This window comes from Tyto alba, unplaced genomic scaffold, assembly GCF_018691265.1.
Source record: "Tyto alba isolate M040663 unplaced genomic scaffold, T.alba_DEE_v4.0 Super-Scaffold_13, whole genome shotgun sequence".
In the NCBI taxonomy this organism is placed as follows: Eukaryota; Metazoa; Chordata; class Aves; order Strigiformes; family Tytonidae; genus Tyto; species Tyto alba.
In genome coordinates, this window is record NW_024881275.1 from 20,041,694 (window position 1) to 20,059,331 (window position 17,638).

At 37.5% G+C, this 17,638-nt stretch overlaps 1 protein-coding gene across 6 annotated transcripts in view; it reads left to right on the plus strand.

Annotated features, from left to right (window-relative positions):
* The window catches only part of PRR16 (proline rich 16), a 170,164-nt gene that overhangs the window by 100,022 nt on the left and 52,504 nt on the right, over positions 1–17,638 (plus strand). For 4 of the 6 annotated variants that reach the window (XM_042787988.1, XM_042787987.1, XM_042787989.1 and 1 more), the window contains exon 2: positions 5,537–6,428. In XM_042787988.1, the coding sequence (XP_042643922.1) occupies positions 5,537–6,292 (756 nt within the window). In that variant the 3' untranslated portion in view covers positions 6,293–6,428. Of the gene's footprint in view, positions 1–5,536; positions 6,429–14,639; positions 14,994–17,638 lie in introns of those variants that run through there. The other 2 variants (XM_042787986.1, XM_032993737.1) reach the window with 1 other exon arrangement.

Here is a 17,638-nt window from a genome sequence, read left to right on the forward strand (position 1 = left end):
TTTGTACAGTCATGAAATACTTTTTTTTTTTTCCTTGAAGGTGTTCTAGTTATATGGTTGTGATAAATAATAGAACAATTTTGCTTTCGCTAAAAGTAATTAAACAATTACTTTTATTGAGTTAGGCTAAAGCTATTATTAGTACCATGATCTACATTTTAAGAGAAGTAAAAGAATTTACTACTGGGAAAAGAAAAGGGGGGAATTGATCTGAGGAAACACCAACCCAACAGCCCCCCCCCTCTTCTTGGGATGCTCACCAGATGGTAACTCCTTTGCAATGGAATGAGAAAGAACAAGAGGGGCCATCGATGGTCCATATCAAAGGAAGGTAACTCCCGTTGTGATCGAATGGAAGGAAGGCAGGATGGGCCACCTCTGGTACCTCTTGTCCTTGAGATAAGAGAGGAACTGAAACCACTGAGCCATAAAGACAAAGGAGCTGCAAATTGGCCCAGACTTGAAGGACAAGGTGTACCTGACCACAGGACTGAGTCTGTGCAGAAGGAAGGGTCAGCTAGCGAACACCGTGAAGAAGATTACGAGCCTTCATCTGCAGACCCCTGCCCACGACCACCAGGGAGCACTGCGCAAGCGAGATGGGAGGAATTTGGGGTGGGGGGATATGTTAATGATTTCTCGGAACTAATTGTAATGTTCCCTCCCTATCCTTGGAGTAGTGATGCATATGTATTAGAGTAGATGAAATGTAACCTTTTATACAATAAAAGGGAGCCCCTTTGGCTCCAGAGGGCGTGACATCACGCCCAGCACTGTATTCTTTGCTCCACTGACTTTGTCCCCTATAAAACCTTTTTTATATATACGTGGGCTTGTTTCTCACAATAGTCAAAAAGAAGCAGCTTACAAGGTGAGTTAGTCAGCCCCTCCGAGTTAAGTGATTTAAGAGCACTGGTGCATTTGAGCACTTGACTGTTTCCTAATTGGAATATTCATAATTAACATTTTTTTCCAAAATCTACTGAAAAGCTTGAATGTCTACATAGAAATTCAAAAGAACAACAAAAAGCAAAATAATTATGAGTCAACTATAATTCTACTATTGTTGATTTTTTTTAAATGTGGTAAATTGCTGCTAGCTAATATTGGTTTTGAAATATACCCCTGCTGTTTTGAGTTTAGGTAGAGATGAGATTTAATTCATGTTAATTGATTGCTGGTTCTAAATGGTGGTTATAAATTCTTATGTACATATTTACAGAAGCTGTTGTTGATATTCTGTCTAGTTTGAGCATTACTGGAAAGAAAGGCTTGAGGGTCTAAATAAAAAAATCAAAAGGACAAGAAAATACAAAATAATTTTCAATCAGTAAACTGGAGGTGAAGTTTAAACATATCTGTATTAAATTTGCTTTACTCAAACAACTGATTTTTCTGCTCATTATGTGGTAAAGATACCCAATTGCTGTCAAAATAAAAAAAAAAAAAACCAACAAAAAAACCAAACATCCAAAAGCACATATTTCTAAGGATAAAGTGATGCTATAAGCAGAGATTTGACTTGCTGAATGATTTAGATTTCAGGATAAAATATTTTGGGTCTGTACATGTGTTAACAGACTTTAATTAGTTTCTTGGGGTCAGCTAGAGAAATTGGACTCCATCCCCCATGGGCATCTAATATTGATGTCCAGTAAGAACCCAGAAAAGGCATAGGAATGAGCTGATGTCCTCGTTCATTCACACCAGATCCTACAGAGCTTGAAGCCTCAGGATATCGCTGTAGAGGGAGAAGTGGACAACTCTGTGGAGCTCAAATCCGGTTAATGGCTAAGGTGCTCCTCAGGCTATAAAAGAATGTCTCCACCATGTCTGTACATGTGAAACAAGTCCTGCTTTATTCCAGAACTGAGAAATTGACAGATTCTGCACAAGTAGAGCAGCATTTTTCTTTCTAAATATTATCTCTCTTACTTCGATAGGAAGTGCATTGTGAAATGGAGGCTATTTTTTTTTCTTTTTTTTTTTTTGTTTGTTTGTTTGTTTGTTTTTAACTCCATCAGCTTCACTGTGTTAGTCACCAGTTCCCTATTACTTTTTCATTTTATTCAAATTTTTTCTTCTGGGACAAAAAAAGCCAAAGAGAGTAAGAGTAAACAGAATCACAACTTCTGGTGGAAATGAATCTGGGCACATAAACTGTACTGTTATATCAGAACCATTTATTGCTGGTTTTATGTTTTACAAATGGGTAGGTGACAAAAAAATTCCAGTGTGTACTACGCATTTGCCCAGAGGGCAAGAGATAAACTCTGTAGTCATTTAAATTCAAGTACAGTTTAAAACAGACTTTCCTGTTACTCTTGAGAAAATTTCTTCAGTCAGATGGACAGTTTGAATGGATGCAAATTTTCTCACCAGGGTCTGCCATTTTATGACACACATGTGCTGCATAATTACATCTATATCCTCACAGCACCAGTGGAATGTCACCTTTAATGTGTCCTCTCAAAATAATAAACACCCGGTTTTGTTTCTCTAGAATTACATTACACAGAGTACCTTTATTTTGTACAATGTGGAATAGGAACAATCTTCGTTGCACAAAAGACCTAAAGCAAAAAAGCCATCATTTATGACTGGTTCTGTAGGAAAAAAAAAAAAAAGAAAAACAACATTAAATGTTTAGAATTTTGTGTATGTCTTAGAATAACATTAAAACACATTTTTGTTATTTTGTTTTCTTCTTTACTGAAAATTTCACATTGGAAATTGTGAGTGAATTTTGTTACGGTAAGGAGGTTTTAATATATTATTTGGATTATCTCCATAACATTTATCCATAGATAATTATGCAATAACCATGTCAGCAGTCCATGGTTGTCTTTTTCCTCACATGTGTAATGTTGGTTTCTAAGGTCCAGTATGATTATAGGTGCACTTTGAGGGGGCTATTGTGGTAGAAAACAGAGGAAAATAAAAATAAGGTTTTGTTGGAATAGGCCAATTGCAAAGAAATCAGTTTTTGTTCTTGACGTTTTAATATAGCTCTTATTAAGCAATAGGAAAAAAACAGATATTATCACTTAGTATTACCTAATACTGTGATATAGGCCAATGCACTGTCACATATACAAGCTATCCAGTGCTCCTATATTGAGCATCCTTACGGATATGTCTTTCCTTTCTCTCTTGACTGTAGCCGTTTAACAGCTTTTTTATTTCTTTACTTCCTGAGGAGATTTTTTTGGTTTATGTTACATCAATCCATTCTGTAGCTGTTATAGTTTATTAAAAGGTTACATATTGGATTCCAGGAAAGAGTTCCGTTGTATATTTAACAATATGTGTGCAGATCCTAATATTTACAAAAATCCATACTAAACTTGTGGAGTGGTGCTTGAATTTTGGGTTTAGTGCCCAGAACATGACTGTCTTTTCCTTGGTCCTTTAGATTCACTGTTTCATTTTGAGAAGTTCTTGGTTTGCATAGGTAAAGTAAGGTGATAATGTGAGTTCTTTCTCCTGTAAACTGTCTTTCTTGCTATGAGTTTTGCACCGTCTTATTACAGATGTAATTTATCTGCCTTTATTCTGAAATTTCCAGAAGTAGTCATATGCTGTACCCTGGAGGAGGTGTTGGGTTCTGACAGTTACCAGAGTTCAACTGTATCTTTCACCTTCTAGGCTAATATTTTAAATCCTGATTATTTGGGGGAATTAATGTCTGTCTTTTAAATTAATAATTTTTCTTTATTCTTTTAAGTGTATAGTTTTTCTTTACTCTTTTAGCATCAAAATGATAAAATAGAAACTGAAATGCGACATGATATTTGGCTTTGAATAGTAGATAAATGAGTAGTTCTTTTTGTCTGTGAGAGAAAAACTACTGTAAATTCTTTTTATAGATGTTTGAAAGCTCTCTTTCTGGATCATGGTTATCTTCATGTTTGCTGTTTTGAGGTGAAGGAAAGCACTGAACTAAATTATTGCAGATGAATTTTTATTAATTTTATATTACACAACTCTTAGCTACAGTATGAGCAGTAGAAGCTAAAGTGCTCTTTCATTCTGTGGTGATTTTGCTTTCATTATTTACTGTTTACCACTGGACAAATAAGTGCATTACTGGTTTGGCCACATAAAGAGTTGCAGCCTTCAGTAATGATTTTCGCTTTTTTTGCCATTAACGTATGGGTTACAATCCTCAAAAATAGGCTTATGTTGAAATCAGTAGTATTAGGACCAAATTATTGAAAGCTGGAAGTAGAAATTAAAGCCTCAAAGGTGTAAGAAAGATTGATTCAGTGACACAGCTGGAGTCGTCTAGTTTCATTTCAGATGTACATGGGTGCCTCCTCCAGCTCTCCCTCCAGAATGTCACAGATCTCTCATAAGGACCCCAAGAAATGGCACAAGCACCAAAGTTAGCTAATAACATTTCAGCTACTTGACTACTTCATGTGTATCCTATGAGGACGTAAGGGATGAAGATCAGTTTTCAAATATGTGCTTGCTTCCTGTGGTGTGTGTTGTAGTTACCTGTAGGTTACAACTACAGTTGTTCATCTAGATAGTGAGTGAAATGCAGTTTTCAGGAAGGGCTTTTAATTGTTGCATGACAAATTTTTGCTACCTAGTGAAAGCACCATCAATTGCATAAATAATTGACTAGAAAAAGGAGTCTGGAAGACTAGAAAAGATCTACCATTGTAGCAACTACAAACAGAAATATGGGAGGCAGAGGAAATCCTGGAATAAAGTGCATGAGTTAATAAATGCTTTTAACTTTGGAAACCAAACTACTTTTCCCTTTACTTGCAGCAAATACTATTTCAGGATTGCTTCAGAAAATCTCAGATCTTATGAAAAATACTCATAGATGGAGATAATGCAGTCTAATACAAGAGAGCGGGTACTTCTCAGTACCTTATTTATGTTAAAAAATTGCCAGGAAAGAGTGTACAAAATTTACAATTGCAGGTGTATAATATCATCTATACAGAGATGCATCTTTAATATAGACTGTGTGAAAGGTCAGAGCTAAAGGATACCCTGCAGAAGATTTGGATTTGGAAGCTGTCGTGTAGAAGCTAAAGTTAAATAATTCAGTCTCCTCCTGCACTGGAAGGCAAAGCATAATATTGAAGGATTACAGTTCACTTGCAGTGGTATTGCCAAGTAAACCCTAGAGGGAAAGAAATGGAATTTCATTCTACAGCATTTCAAGTTATATTTCTTTTGTGTTTAGGTGATGAGCTAGCAAACTAGCCATTCCTGTTGTTGCTGTTGTTGTTGTTTATTTTTATTACTATTATTATTATTGTTGTTGTTGTTAATAATAGTAGTAATAATAATAATAATAATAATAATAATAATAATAATAATAATAATAATAATAATAATAATAATGATAACAACATTGGCAAGAAAAAATAGTCCAAAAAAATGGTCAAAAAAGATTAGGTGCATCAGTTCTGGGAAGGACGAAACTGATAGTGGAGAGTGCTTTTGTTTTTCTGTGCCTTCACTAGGGCAAGGTTTTCTCACTGTTTTCACTCTGGCTGTTGCGCAGGTGGTTGACCAGATTGACACACTGACGTCCGACCTGCAGCTGGAGGATGAGATGACAGACAGCTCCAAAACAGACACGCTGAACAGCAGCTCCAGCAGCACAACAGCTTCCAGCTTGGAGAAAGTCAAGGTGCGGGGCAGCGCACCGCTCATCAAGCCACCCGCACACCCCTCCGCTATCCTCACTGTGCTGCGGAAGCCAAATCCGCCCCCGCCTCCTCCGCGACTGACGCCTGTCAAGTGCGATGAGCCTCCAAAGCTGACTCCTGCCAACCCTGTCAAGACTAACGGTACCTTGCTGAGAAATGGGAGCTTTCCGGTCGGGCCCAACCGCGTCCCAAATGGAGATATATGTTGTATACCGAACAGTAATTTGGAGAAAGTTGCGATGCAGCCTCTGATGCACAGACCTGAGAAAGAGCGGTGTCCTCAGCCGGGAGCAAGGGAACGGGTACGATTTAGTGAAAAAGTGCAGTACCACGGCTATTGCCCTGACTGTGATGTTAGGTATAACATTAAAAACAGGGAGGTGCACTTGCATAGTGAGCCTGCTCGTGTTGTGGGAAAGCTGCCACACCAGTGCCCTCCTCTGCCACCTCCACCACCTCCGCTGCCTCCATTTCCTCTGGAAAATGGAGGGTTGGGGATAAGTCCCAGTAATAGCTTTCCTCCTCCAAGACCTGCAACTGTGCCTCCACAAACTGCACCAAAACCCCAGAAGACGATCTTGAGGAAATCAACCACTACAACAGTGTGATGTATGCCACTTGAAACAACTCTTTCTTTTTTCCTATATATAAGCATAAATAGGTAATGAGCACTTTCAACTTGAGCAATAAAAAGATCCAATGTATTACACCCTGTGTCCAGTGAAGTGGCATAAAAATCACATGGTAAGTAGAAAGAGGAATGCTTGCTCATCTTACTTGTACTCATCAAAAAATGTCATTATGGCAAAGGATGCTGAAAAAATATTCATATTTTAACTCATAGGTTGTAAACATCCATTGCAGTTTGATATCTGTAGCATGATTTAAAAGACAGTGAAAAGAAAGTTCAGTCTGAAAATACTGAGTGGTGATTTGTGATGGATTTTGGTCTATCTGACATAAGGGAATAACCGTTGCTCCTTGTGTTTGGGAAACGTCCTGTTTCTAGCAAGTACCTTTTAAAATGTCATTTGAAGAAGCCAAGTGGAGTACCAGATAACAGCTTTTGACTGAATTCTAGCAAGTGCATTTTTCTCTGCCTGACTGCTTAAGCAGAGGCATTGTGTGTGGAGCAGTGCAATAGGAGGTAATCGCTGGGCTTTCAGGCAACCTGATCTTTGGGGCAGAAGTAAAAGAATAATTGAAAGGTGCGTTGACATGATTTTGGAAAACTATTATCTCAGGTTTTGTTTCTCAGTTGCTCAATATGCCACAGCCAAGGTGAAGTACAGAGTTTTCAGATAAACAAGGATAGTTCCATTCAGTTCCCCCCTACTTCCACTGCTTCATCTGCAAAATGGTAGCAATATTTTATCTGATGTGCAATTCCAGTAGATTAAAACAACAAAGTGCAGTCCTGTGTTTTTCAAAAGGCTTTGTCTGGTGCAGATCTCTTTTTGAAGGCAAAGAAAATTTTACTCAAGACCTTCAGGGACATCCACTTAATTCATGTAAAGAGCTTTGAAGTTGAAAAGCTCTGTGCAATTACAAAGCATTAACATGCAAAATAAGGTATTTTACATGATATCACATTTTTATGGTGAACCCAATTAATGTTCTTACTAGTTGAAAAAAAGTCCTCGGTGTTTTTATTTACTTTATGAAAGAACATTCTTTTATTATCACAAAGAGTATTGTTGGGACCTAGAGTTAAAAAACATCCTATCAGTGAAGAAAATCTGATAATAAATCTGTTATTTACAAAAGTTTTGCCAAATTGATCTCAAATGGCCCAACAGCAGATGCTGTAGAAAAGCAGTATGCTTTTTTCAGCTGAAATGTAAAACATACTCTATGACAAAACAGACAAAACTAGACAAAACAGATTCTTAATTTAAATTTCCATTTACATGCAGTAGTAGGTATTAAACTGAAAAGCAATCTTCAAGAAGTTTCCCTCTGTACACATTATGGTACATTTATAGTATTTAAACCAAAACAGTAAGAATAATCATAACAAAAATTCTAACAGATAACTACCCTTTCAGAATGTTTTTAGTAAACTAGGATTGTATTCTGTGCAAATGCACAGGGTCTAACACTTCATGTTGTATTCACTGCATAAAAGTGGCAAAGCAGGGAAATTGTCTTAAATGCTTAATCATGCTTTCTCCAGATGCTCTCCGTGTGCTTTTCATGGTACACTTTATATTTTGTATTGTTTGACTATACTTAATCTCACGAGAGCTGTTGCCGTGTCCTAGCACTCGTAGCAGGAAGCAGTAACTCGTTCTGCATGCATGCAGGATCTTTGCCAACCAAATGAAGTTTCCATCAGGTGGAGTCTGCTCATGTCCATATTGCATATCTACAAGTTTTTCTTTTAAAAGGAAAAAGTTTTCCATCTGTTTGACTTCATCACTACTGTGGATATCATATACCAGCTAGTTTAATATTTTTTCCATCTTAAAACAGCTACTGTGTACAAGAAATTATAGGATAATGGAAATCAAATGTTGCATATTTCATATAAAACACTTATGCTTCATTTTATGAATGAATTTTATGAAATTATTATGAATCATTTTTTCCAGTATAAACTCTTCTCTGATAGCAATGTAGAGTATTTGTCTTCCAGATTCTGCCACTGGGCTTGTCAGAGTCTCATGAACATGTTAGTACCTCCAAATTATATGCTTTACTATATGGGTGTGCATTGATATATATGTAAATTTGTTTTGTTGCAGTGTTACATTTACAGTTCTCAGCTCTGGAAAGTTTTAAGTGGCATCTGACTTACAGCATTTCATGTTCAGTTTCAGTATCCAACATCTTCCATCTCTCTTTCAGAGGCTTTTTCTTGTCTCCCTATACCTCCTGAGTACCCTTTCACAACTACTGCTCTTTGTGCATTTTCATGGGGGGAAGAGTGCTGTGCTAGAAAAACAAAGGAAGCAGCTTTTCAAATGCAATGCTGCTTTTGTCCAGAAATATAGTTTTCAAATCTGAAGGAAATACATTGGTTTTCTTCAAAGTGTGCTGACTCTCCTTGCTTAACCCCAGCCAACACCCAAGCACCACACAGCTGCTTGCTCACTCCTCCCCAGAATCAGAAAAATAAAGTGAAACTTGTGAGTTGAGGTAAGAACAGTTTAATAATGAAAATAAAATAATATATAATAATAAAGATATGAACAATAAAATACAATAGTAATCATAATTGCAATGAAAAGGAATATATAAAAAAAAGGGAAATAAAACCCAAGAAAAGACAAGTGATGCACAGTGAAGTTGCTCGCCACCCACTGACTGTTGCTTGAGCAGTGACCCCAACCAACTGCCCCCAGTTAGATACTGAGCATCACATCCTCTGGTATGGAATACCCCTTTGTCTAGTTCAGGTCAACTCTCTGGGCCATGCTCCCTCCCAGATTCCTGTCCACCTACCTGCTGGTAGAGCACGGGAATCTGAAAAATCTGTGATTTAGGAGAAGTGCTACTTAGTGAGGACTAAAACATCAGTGTGTTATCAACATTATTCTCACACTAAATCCAAAACACAGAACCATACCAGCTACTAGGAAGCAAATTAACTCTATCCGAGCTGAAACTAGGACACTAACTCAGGCTTTCTTTAATACACCAAAGTGTTCCAAGGACTTCAATCAGTTCTTCTGTTTTAATGAGAATGTCTCTGGCCTGTGTCCTATTGCAAGGACAAGATTTATCAGTGTAACAATTTCACATTATTAACATGATAGGGTAAAATTCAGGTTAAAAAAGGTGAACTTGCAAAGCATGGGAAACAAGTAACTTTAAGCTTTGCAGCACTGTCTGGAAACTTCTAGTAAAAATGGCGTGGGAAATAATGCAATGCTATATTCAGCTAGCCATGTTTTTTAAATTTATATTACAAATGTAATCTCTGAGAAACATTCTTGAACACCTGTAACATAGCATGTTTCATACCTTACTGAGGAAAACACAATCAACTAACCAGAGCCAGACAGGAATTTTCTGCCTTTGAAACATAAATGTAATATCTTTGAGATCATATTTAGTGTTTTACAAAGATACTAATATCTGAGAAACTGAAAGGCCACCAACAGTACTCAGAGCTGTAATTCAACATTTGCCATTACTTCAGACTGCTGCTCAGTTTTGATTCTTCAAAGGTATTTTAAACTGTGAATTGTCCAGATCTAGACTTCTCAAATGCAAATAAAAGTTGGTTTCTGTCAATTTAGTGAAGAGGATGAACTTAGGAAAATGGAAATAATCAGTGAAAATTGCTTAATATGTAATAATGGCATTGGTTAATAAAAGCTATCCTATGGATGCTATATAAGAGAGGAACCCTAGGAGAGCAAAGTCCAATAACAAACCTTTTTAAGGATATGAGTTAAGAATCTTCAAAAAGATCATGGTTCTTTTTATCACCTAGTAAAAATAACTGTTCTTCCTTCTCTCTTGTTTTCTGGAGTTGTTACAGCTTTCATCACATTGTCCATTGTTCATAGAAACAAGAAAATATTCCAAATCTTCATCCTCCTTTTTTATTATTAAATCAATATTTTATTTAGAACATTCCATGAAGTAAGTGGACTATGGCTCTTAACTTCCTTCTGATAACTTGATTATTGGTTTTGAAGCAAACAGAGTGCAGCATGAATTCTTTAATTACCAGAGGGAGTTGTGTATGCCCTCTGGACCTGCTCAGATCTTTTTCTTTCTGTGTTCTAATTATGTCTTTCCTTTCAGCAATACCATGAACAGTAATTTTACATATGGAGATAAAATCATGCTATGATTACTATATTACTTGTCTGATTAACTCTTAAAGTAGTCATGAGTATTGGGTGCATATTTTTACAAAAGCAGCATTTCTCATTCCCTGTTTGTATGTATGCTGTGATCCATGCTTTTTCAGGGGCAGGGGGGTGTGTAGAGGCAAAATACCTATCCACTGTTCAAACTAGTAATAATAATGAAAGCATCCGTTTTCAAGCTGCAGGAAGGTCTTGTAAGTGGGATATGTGCAAAAGCATGTGGTAGAAGAAATGTCTATGGTATGTACAATGTTTAGAAAACTTAATCTGAAAAATACTTGTCACCTATTGAATACCACTTTGTATTTCATGGAGCAGTGTGTGATATGTAGCATGCAGTAGTTACATGCTGCAGCCTAGCGTTTCTGAACCTGTTAGCACAGACTGTGCAGTTAATAACTCAAGCAGCAGCAGCAGCGCTGGTGTTACTGGCTCAGCATGCTGCAGCGCAGTGCCTACAAACTGCAGTTCAGTCTCATCTTTGTTTGGTAGCAGTTACATGGTGATGGTTTTTAAATGGGAAAAACTAGTGAGGATTTCATCTGACTAGCCTGTTTCAAGGTGGAGAAGAGCCTAAGAGAGCAAGTTTCTCCCCCAGTCACAATTTGACAACATATCTGTAGTAGTTCACCTTGGGAAGCCTCTGGGGAGCACGTGCAAGTCAACATTCATTCCTGATCTTAAATGTTTTGACATCTGGCTACCTCATGTTGGTCAGAGAGCTCTCTGGTTAGCTGAGGCTGGAGCTGCTGCGATAAATGGACTTGACCAGTATCCTGTTTCAGGAGAGTGGCCTGTGCTCTTGTCAACTTATGCAAGCCTGCTACTCTTCTCTGTTCTTTCACATTTGTTCATGTATGGCAGTCCCTGTGTCACTAAGTGGTTGAAGGGTTTTCTTAAGAAATTGCATCATTTCAGTGGTGTAAGCAGGTGGGACCATGGCTGTGTTTAGGTTGACCAGTCTTTTGTGGTGCTGAATCTTTGGAAATTTTGAAGCAGAGTTTTTTTATTGTTTAGATAATCAGTCTCCTGTCAGGTTATAAAAATAAAGTGAGAATCTCTCATGCAGATATGACAAAGGGGAACTAGAACCTTTCATATTTTGCAGAACTGTTTTTGTTATTGCAGGACTATGTATCTTTTTCTGGTGTGAAAATGTTTTTTGTAGATAGATGAGAAAAAAGACAGGTGTGATAACCCAACAGCAGTGCTCTGAACAATGATTAAGACCAAAACCATTCTGTTGCCTTGCTTGGGGAAGATAAAGAGCAGAGCTCTAGAAATTGCTGTATCTTCTCCTCAACAAGAGAGTTTTTTTCATTCATCCTGAAATATTTGATGTGTATACTAAGACTCTTCAAGAAACTGAACTCACTGAGAGTCTGACTCACTGTTGGGTAAAAATTATGTTCATAATAAGAAATCATATTTTTGTAAGTTTTCTGTTCTCAGATCTGTCCCTTTACATTGTTTGCCTGATCTTTTGACTGACTTCTTTTGCAATCTTGCAAGCAATAGTGGAAAAAAAAATGCATAAAATAGGAAAAGTAATAGGTAAATTATGAAAAAAAGGAACTTTGAACAAAAATGTTAAAGTATATTCTTAAGCAGTGCTTGCATGATGATGACTACATGAATCTCAGGTTTTGTTTTTCTTTAAGTAGGATTATTATCATTACTTTAAATTTAATCTTGAATCACTTTAAGCATGAGAGAGCAAGAAAAAAGCCAGTCACTGGCAGAATTTTTCATAGAAGTGTTTATTGCCTTTCTAGTTCAATATTGACTTTGCTAAGTAAAAGTTATTAATGGATGTCAGTCTCCTTCCTGGATAAATTAACATGTGAAAAACAGAACATAATGATAACATCTTTTTGTATAAATCTCTAATGCTTACAGAATATTTTGGGTTTCATTTTTTGCAAACATAGTGATAATTGTGTACTGGAGGTACAAATTATATTATCTTTTGTCACCAAGGAGCCACTAACATACTGTAATTTTAATGGAAGACTGTTTTCCTTCAGTTTCACAATTTCAACATGATTATATGGTTCAACTTTATAATGTTAATTTTGGGCTTCAGACCCATGTGAAACAAAACATTGTGTTTAGCAGTCATTAAGATGAACTACAGCCAACACCAGTGGAAGCTGACTTTTGAAACAAAGCCAGTATACTTTCCTCACACCCACTGCAAAAGCATTGGTTGCAGAATCCTTCTGGTACTCCATAAAAAGCTGTTTCTATGTATGTTCTAGTTTCTTCCTTTTTTATAAAAAAGATTGCACAATAACATCTACTTCTGTGAATGTTAGATTTGCAAATATTTCATAATAGGAAGTAGTGATTCAATGAAGGTAAGACAAAGCAAAAGGAAAACCTCACTGATTCTCTCAAGGTCATGTATTTACTCTTATGAGAAAACCATAGACCAGTCATTTCTCAATAGGGTATAAGAAGACATGTATGAGGAAAGGCACTGCTACATAGTAATTGTTACAGATGAAAATGTGCTTCTTTCACATTGAACAGCAATACATCTCTCTGTACTGATGAAACGTATAAAGGAAATGGACTGGAAAGAACTTCTGAGTTTATCCATATCTGTGCGGACCAGCTTCCTCATACTGCGTTGTTGAACCAGTGCAGTTGAATCAGTACCAAAAAAGGAATAGATAAAGTGATTTTTTTTTTTTTTGGCTTGCTTTCCTTCTTTTATTTGAATTATATGACAGTATGGGCCTTTCTGTAACTGTAAGAAAGAGAGGCTTGGGCTTTTTACTTATTTAAAGCATGTGACATGCATATGCTTGTGAATTTAGTCTAGCACAGTGGGAGCAGCGGGTATAGCACAGGCAGAATCAGAAATAATGGAGCCAGGCCATTTTGTCCTTGCTGGAAACAGCAAAACTCATCTGTATCTGAAAGCTGCCTCCATTCACTCCATGAGTTATACAATACAGAGATTTTGAAGAATGTTCATAAATAAATCTGCTGATGCCTTAGCTTGTACTATATTACCTGGACAGGAATGTATTTGAAATGCTTCTCTCTTTTTAGCGCACTGACTAAATAAAGAAATAAAAGTAACTTTTGCTATTTGGGATATAACTGCAAAATAAGGGTGATACCCTCACTAAAAGTAAGTTCCTGTGCTAGAATTGAAGCTAGAGAAATAATACAGAATGATAAGTGGCATTCAATAGGACTTTTATAATTAGCAGTAGAGGGGACTTTTGTTATTAATTGTCAAGTGAATGTAGAACCCATAAATGAAAGTACAGAAAACATGAGAATTCATAATAATATATAGTAAATAAAGAAAAATGTGGTTAAGTGGTTTAAACCCTGTCCTCTGGGACAGAAAAATGATAAATTTAAAAGGAGATTCCAGTGAGTTAGACTTTAATATCTCTGGGACTTGTTCTTTACATACAGCATGAAAGGTGTGATGCATAGTCTCACTGCCCAGGAGGAGCACTGGGAGGCAGTGACAAACTTTTTCCTGGAGGGACTCGGTTCCTAGCACTGCTGCATTTCTAGACTTGATACTAAATCAGATATAGGGGACATTATATCTCAGTGACCCTTTTATAGACAGAGAGGTGTGCAGGTTAGTGTAGCAACCTCAGTGCACTACAGAAACCACAAACCACACAATTTGTTCAGCCCAGGGTTTAATACTAGCAGAATAATACAGTATTTGCGTAGGTGGAAGGTTTGGCTTTTTGTACACTTCATTATCTTCTTCTCTACTCTTCCCTTTCTTTTTCCACAAATGCACAGTGGTGTAAAAATGGGATAAAGTTTGCCTCTAATTGTTTAGCTTTATTTAATGTGGATCAATATTACTAAAACTTCTTAGATGTGACAATAGAAATGCTTATAAAGGATATTCAGATCCTTTTGGTTCACTTTTAACTGGAAACATGCCAGTCATCAACAGTCAGTGCTACGAACAGAACAAGAGAAAAAACTATTTACCTTCCTTGCCTTTGCATGCATTGATGGATACCAGACAGCCAGTGTGATTCCCCATGCTATCACTGAGTTTACTTTTAATTAGATGATTGAAACTAAGGTCTCTGTGGTTGTCACTAACTAAAGGCGTTGTATTTCACAGATTGAAATCTGTCTATCACAGATTAAAATATTCACAGCATTATGGTCAGTGCTTTTCATCCTGAAGATTCAGAAGTAAGATTCAGACACCATCCTTCATGCTTCGTTATTGGAAGAGAGAAGAAACTAGGCATTTTTTATTATCTCTTTGAGCAACACCAAAAGCTTTCCATCAGAAACCTACATAGTTTCTTTTCACAACTGGCCTGGCCTTCTAGACTATGATTTTAGCGTGAAGACTAAAAGACTTGAGGTTCCCTGGGGCTCTCAACCTTCAACCAGAGTATTGGTAGTTCAGAAGTTGGGTTTATGTAGATCATAGCAGTAAATCTATCAAAAGACTGAAATAAACCACTTCTTTGCTGACAAAATTTTAATGGTGTATTTGTTTTCATTATTTTTTTAATAACTCTTTGTTGTTCTGAAGTGAAATAAAACTTCTATCAAAATACTATAATTCCCTACCAATACAAATAATCCTAGCTTTGTCCAGCTAAGTCTTTCAGACAGCATATGTCATGGACAAGAAAATACTACAGAATGAGTGCTGCAAATGTAACAACTGTCTTGTGTGTTTGTTTAGTAGAGCATAGGATTGCTTTCTGCTCTAATGTCATCCCTTATTTCCCCAATGGATGTTGTGTACAAATTTGGATTTGCAATTTTCTTTTTGTATTGGAAATCAAATACTTATGTCTTTTCGTCTGTTTCCAAAGAGCTGTAATATTCAATGTGTGACTCGTGCCAAGCAGTAAAATGTAGGAAAGTAAGCTTTGCATACTCCAAATATCTAAATACATAATCAACAGATATCTCATAAAATGTATTCATTGATAGGGCTTAACCATGCTTAAATTTTCCCTTGAATGGAAACCAGGAATCAGCTATTTGAAATATCCTAACTCTGCTATTTTAAAATACAGGGAAAAAAATACTGAGTTTGTTTCATTCAGCAAGATTTCTACTTGTCGAAGTTTTAACCTCTAAGTGTGTAATACTCCTGATAGAAATGGGTAATGACAGTCTCTGCCTCTAGAGAATTTACTAGTCTAGATTCAGGAAACACCTGACACCATCAAGCTGATTTTATACTAGCTGACTTAGTAACAAGTAAGTATTAAAACTGGACAGACTGTATAATGTGCAGTCCTCCAATAAAATACATTTTTTAGCTTAGAGGGACCTAAAAGAATGAAGGGATACCAAAGTGATAAATTACAGACTTCTCACATTTAGCTATGTATACAGTGATTTTATAGTTCAGTTTTCATTTGTATTGAGGCAAAATCAACTGGTTTGGAGGGCAAATATTGATGAATGCTGCTGAGTAGGTGTCAAAAGTGGGAAGAAAAAGTGAAAATCAACATGAAAACATTATACCAATTGGCCAAAATACAGATTTTATTTTAGCGTTGCAACAGCTATGTGTTAAAAATACAAAGATTTATGTTTTACTGCAAGATAGATGATAAAGGTAGTCATATATACTGGAGTCAACCCTGTGCAACAGAACCAGATGGAGGATTTGAAAGTGGATGGTACATCTTGACTTTTCTGGGTTTTCCATTGGAGTAGGTGTTGCTTGCTTGACTTGTTCTGAGATCGTTTATAGCTGATGTGCCTCTACCAGGCAGCTTTGCAGCTCTACAGCTTTGGTCTGGTGCAGGTGTGCAGGCCTTCTGGCATTTCAGTTGAATTAGTCTGTGTTTATGGGTGTCTGTGTCAGGTTGCCATTGCCAGGTGCACTAGGTGCTACCCACTGCCCGTTCTTCCCCAGCTGAAGTGGCAGGTCATGGAAGAGCACCCCAGGCACTGATGGATCCTATCTGCTGTTTTCATGTCTCAGCTTGGACATAACCAAGCTTCTCAAAGAAAGAACAAGACTTCTCAGGAGTCCATTATTAACCCTGGTCTTTCAGTAGGCCTACTTCAGAGCTTTTCCTCTGTCCTTTTGGTTGTGGGCAGTGATTTTGGAAAAAACAGGCCCAGTCTATCAATACATGGCTCTGTAGCTGGTGTCACCACTAGAATTTTGGGTGTTTTGGTAATGGAGTGGTCTACACAACACCAGGCCTACTGGCATCAGATGGGATTCATCTTTCACAAAGGGGGAAGAGCATCTTTGCTCCTGAGCTAACAGGGCTGTCTGACAGACCTTTAAAGTAGACTTGGAAGGGGAAGGAAGATAGTATCAGGCTTGCCCATGGCAACCCATGGGATGCCAAGCCAAGGTTAGAGGGCCGGGGTGCTAGCAAGGGCTCTCAGGCTGTTACTCTGTGACTTGTTAGATACACTGGAGCACGCTTGAAGTCTTATGGAGTTGAGCAAGAGGCTTCTGAAGGAATAGGAGCAAGTAGGGAACACTGGTGAAACACCTCAAAGGAATTAAGATGCATTCCTCTAAAAAGGTGACACAGCCAACAGCCCAGCTGAAGTGCTTGGTGGGAAGAATCCCATGACTGGACTGTGGCTGTCAATATCTATAAGCTGTTCAGAAGGGACAGGCAAGGAAAGAGGGACATAGGGGTTGCTTTCTATGTCAAGAATTGCATAGATTGTGAAGAGCTGTCTCTGAAGAATAGCCATTGGCAGGTTGAAAGAATTAGAGACTGAGACAACAAAGGGGTCTTTATGGTTGGTGTTTGCTACAGGCTGCCCAATCAAGAGAAGCCTATTGATGAAGCCGCCTTACTCCATTTACAGGAGACATCAAGCTCACAGGCTTTCATCCTGCTGGGGGACTTCAACCAACCCGACATCTACTGGGAAAGTAGCATGGTGAGCTGTAGGCAATCCAGGAAACTCCTGGAGTGCATTGAGGATAGCTTCTTAAGCCAGGTAGTAGACAGACCTGCCAGAGGACATGTGTTACTGGACCTACTGGTCACCAATGCAAATGAGCTAATCAAGATTGGAGGCAGCCTGCGTTGCAGTGATCATGCACTGGTGGAGTTTGCAGTCCTGAGGAGTATGGATCAAGAGAAGAATAAAGTCAGGACC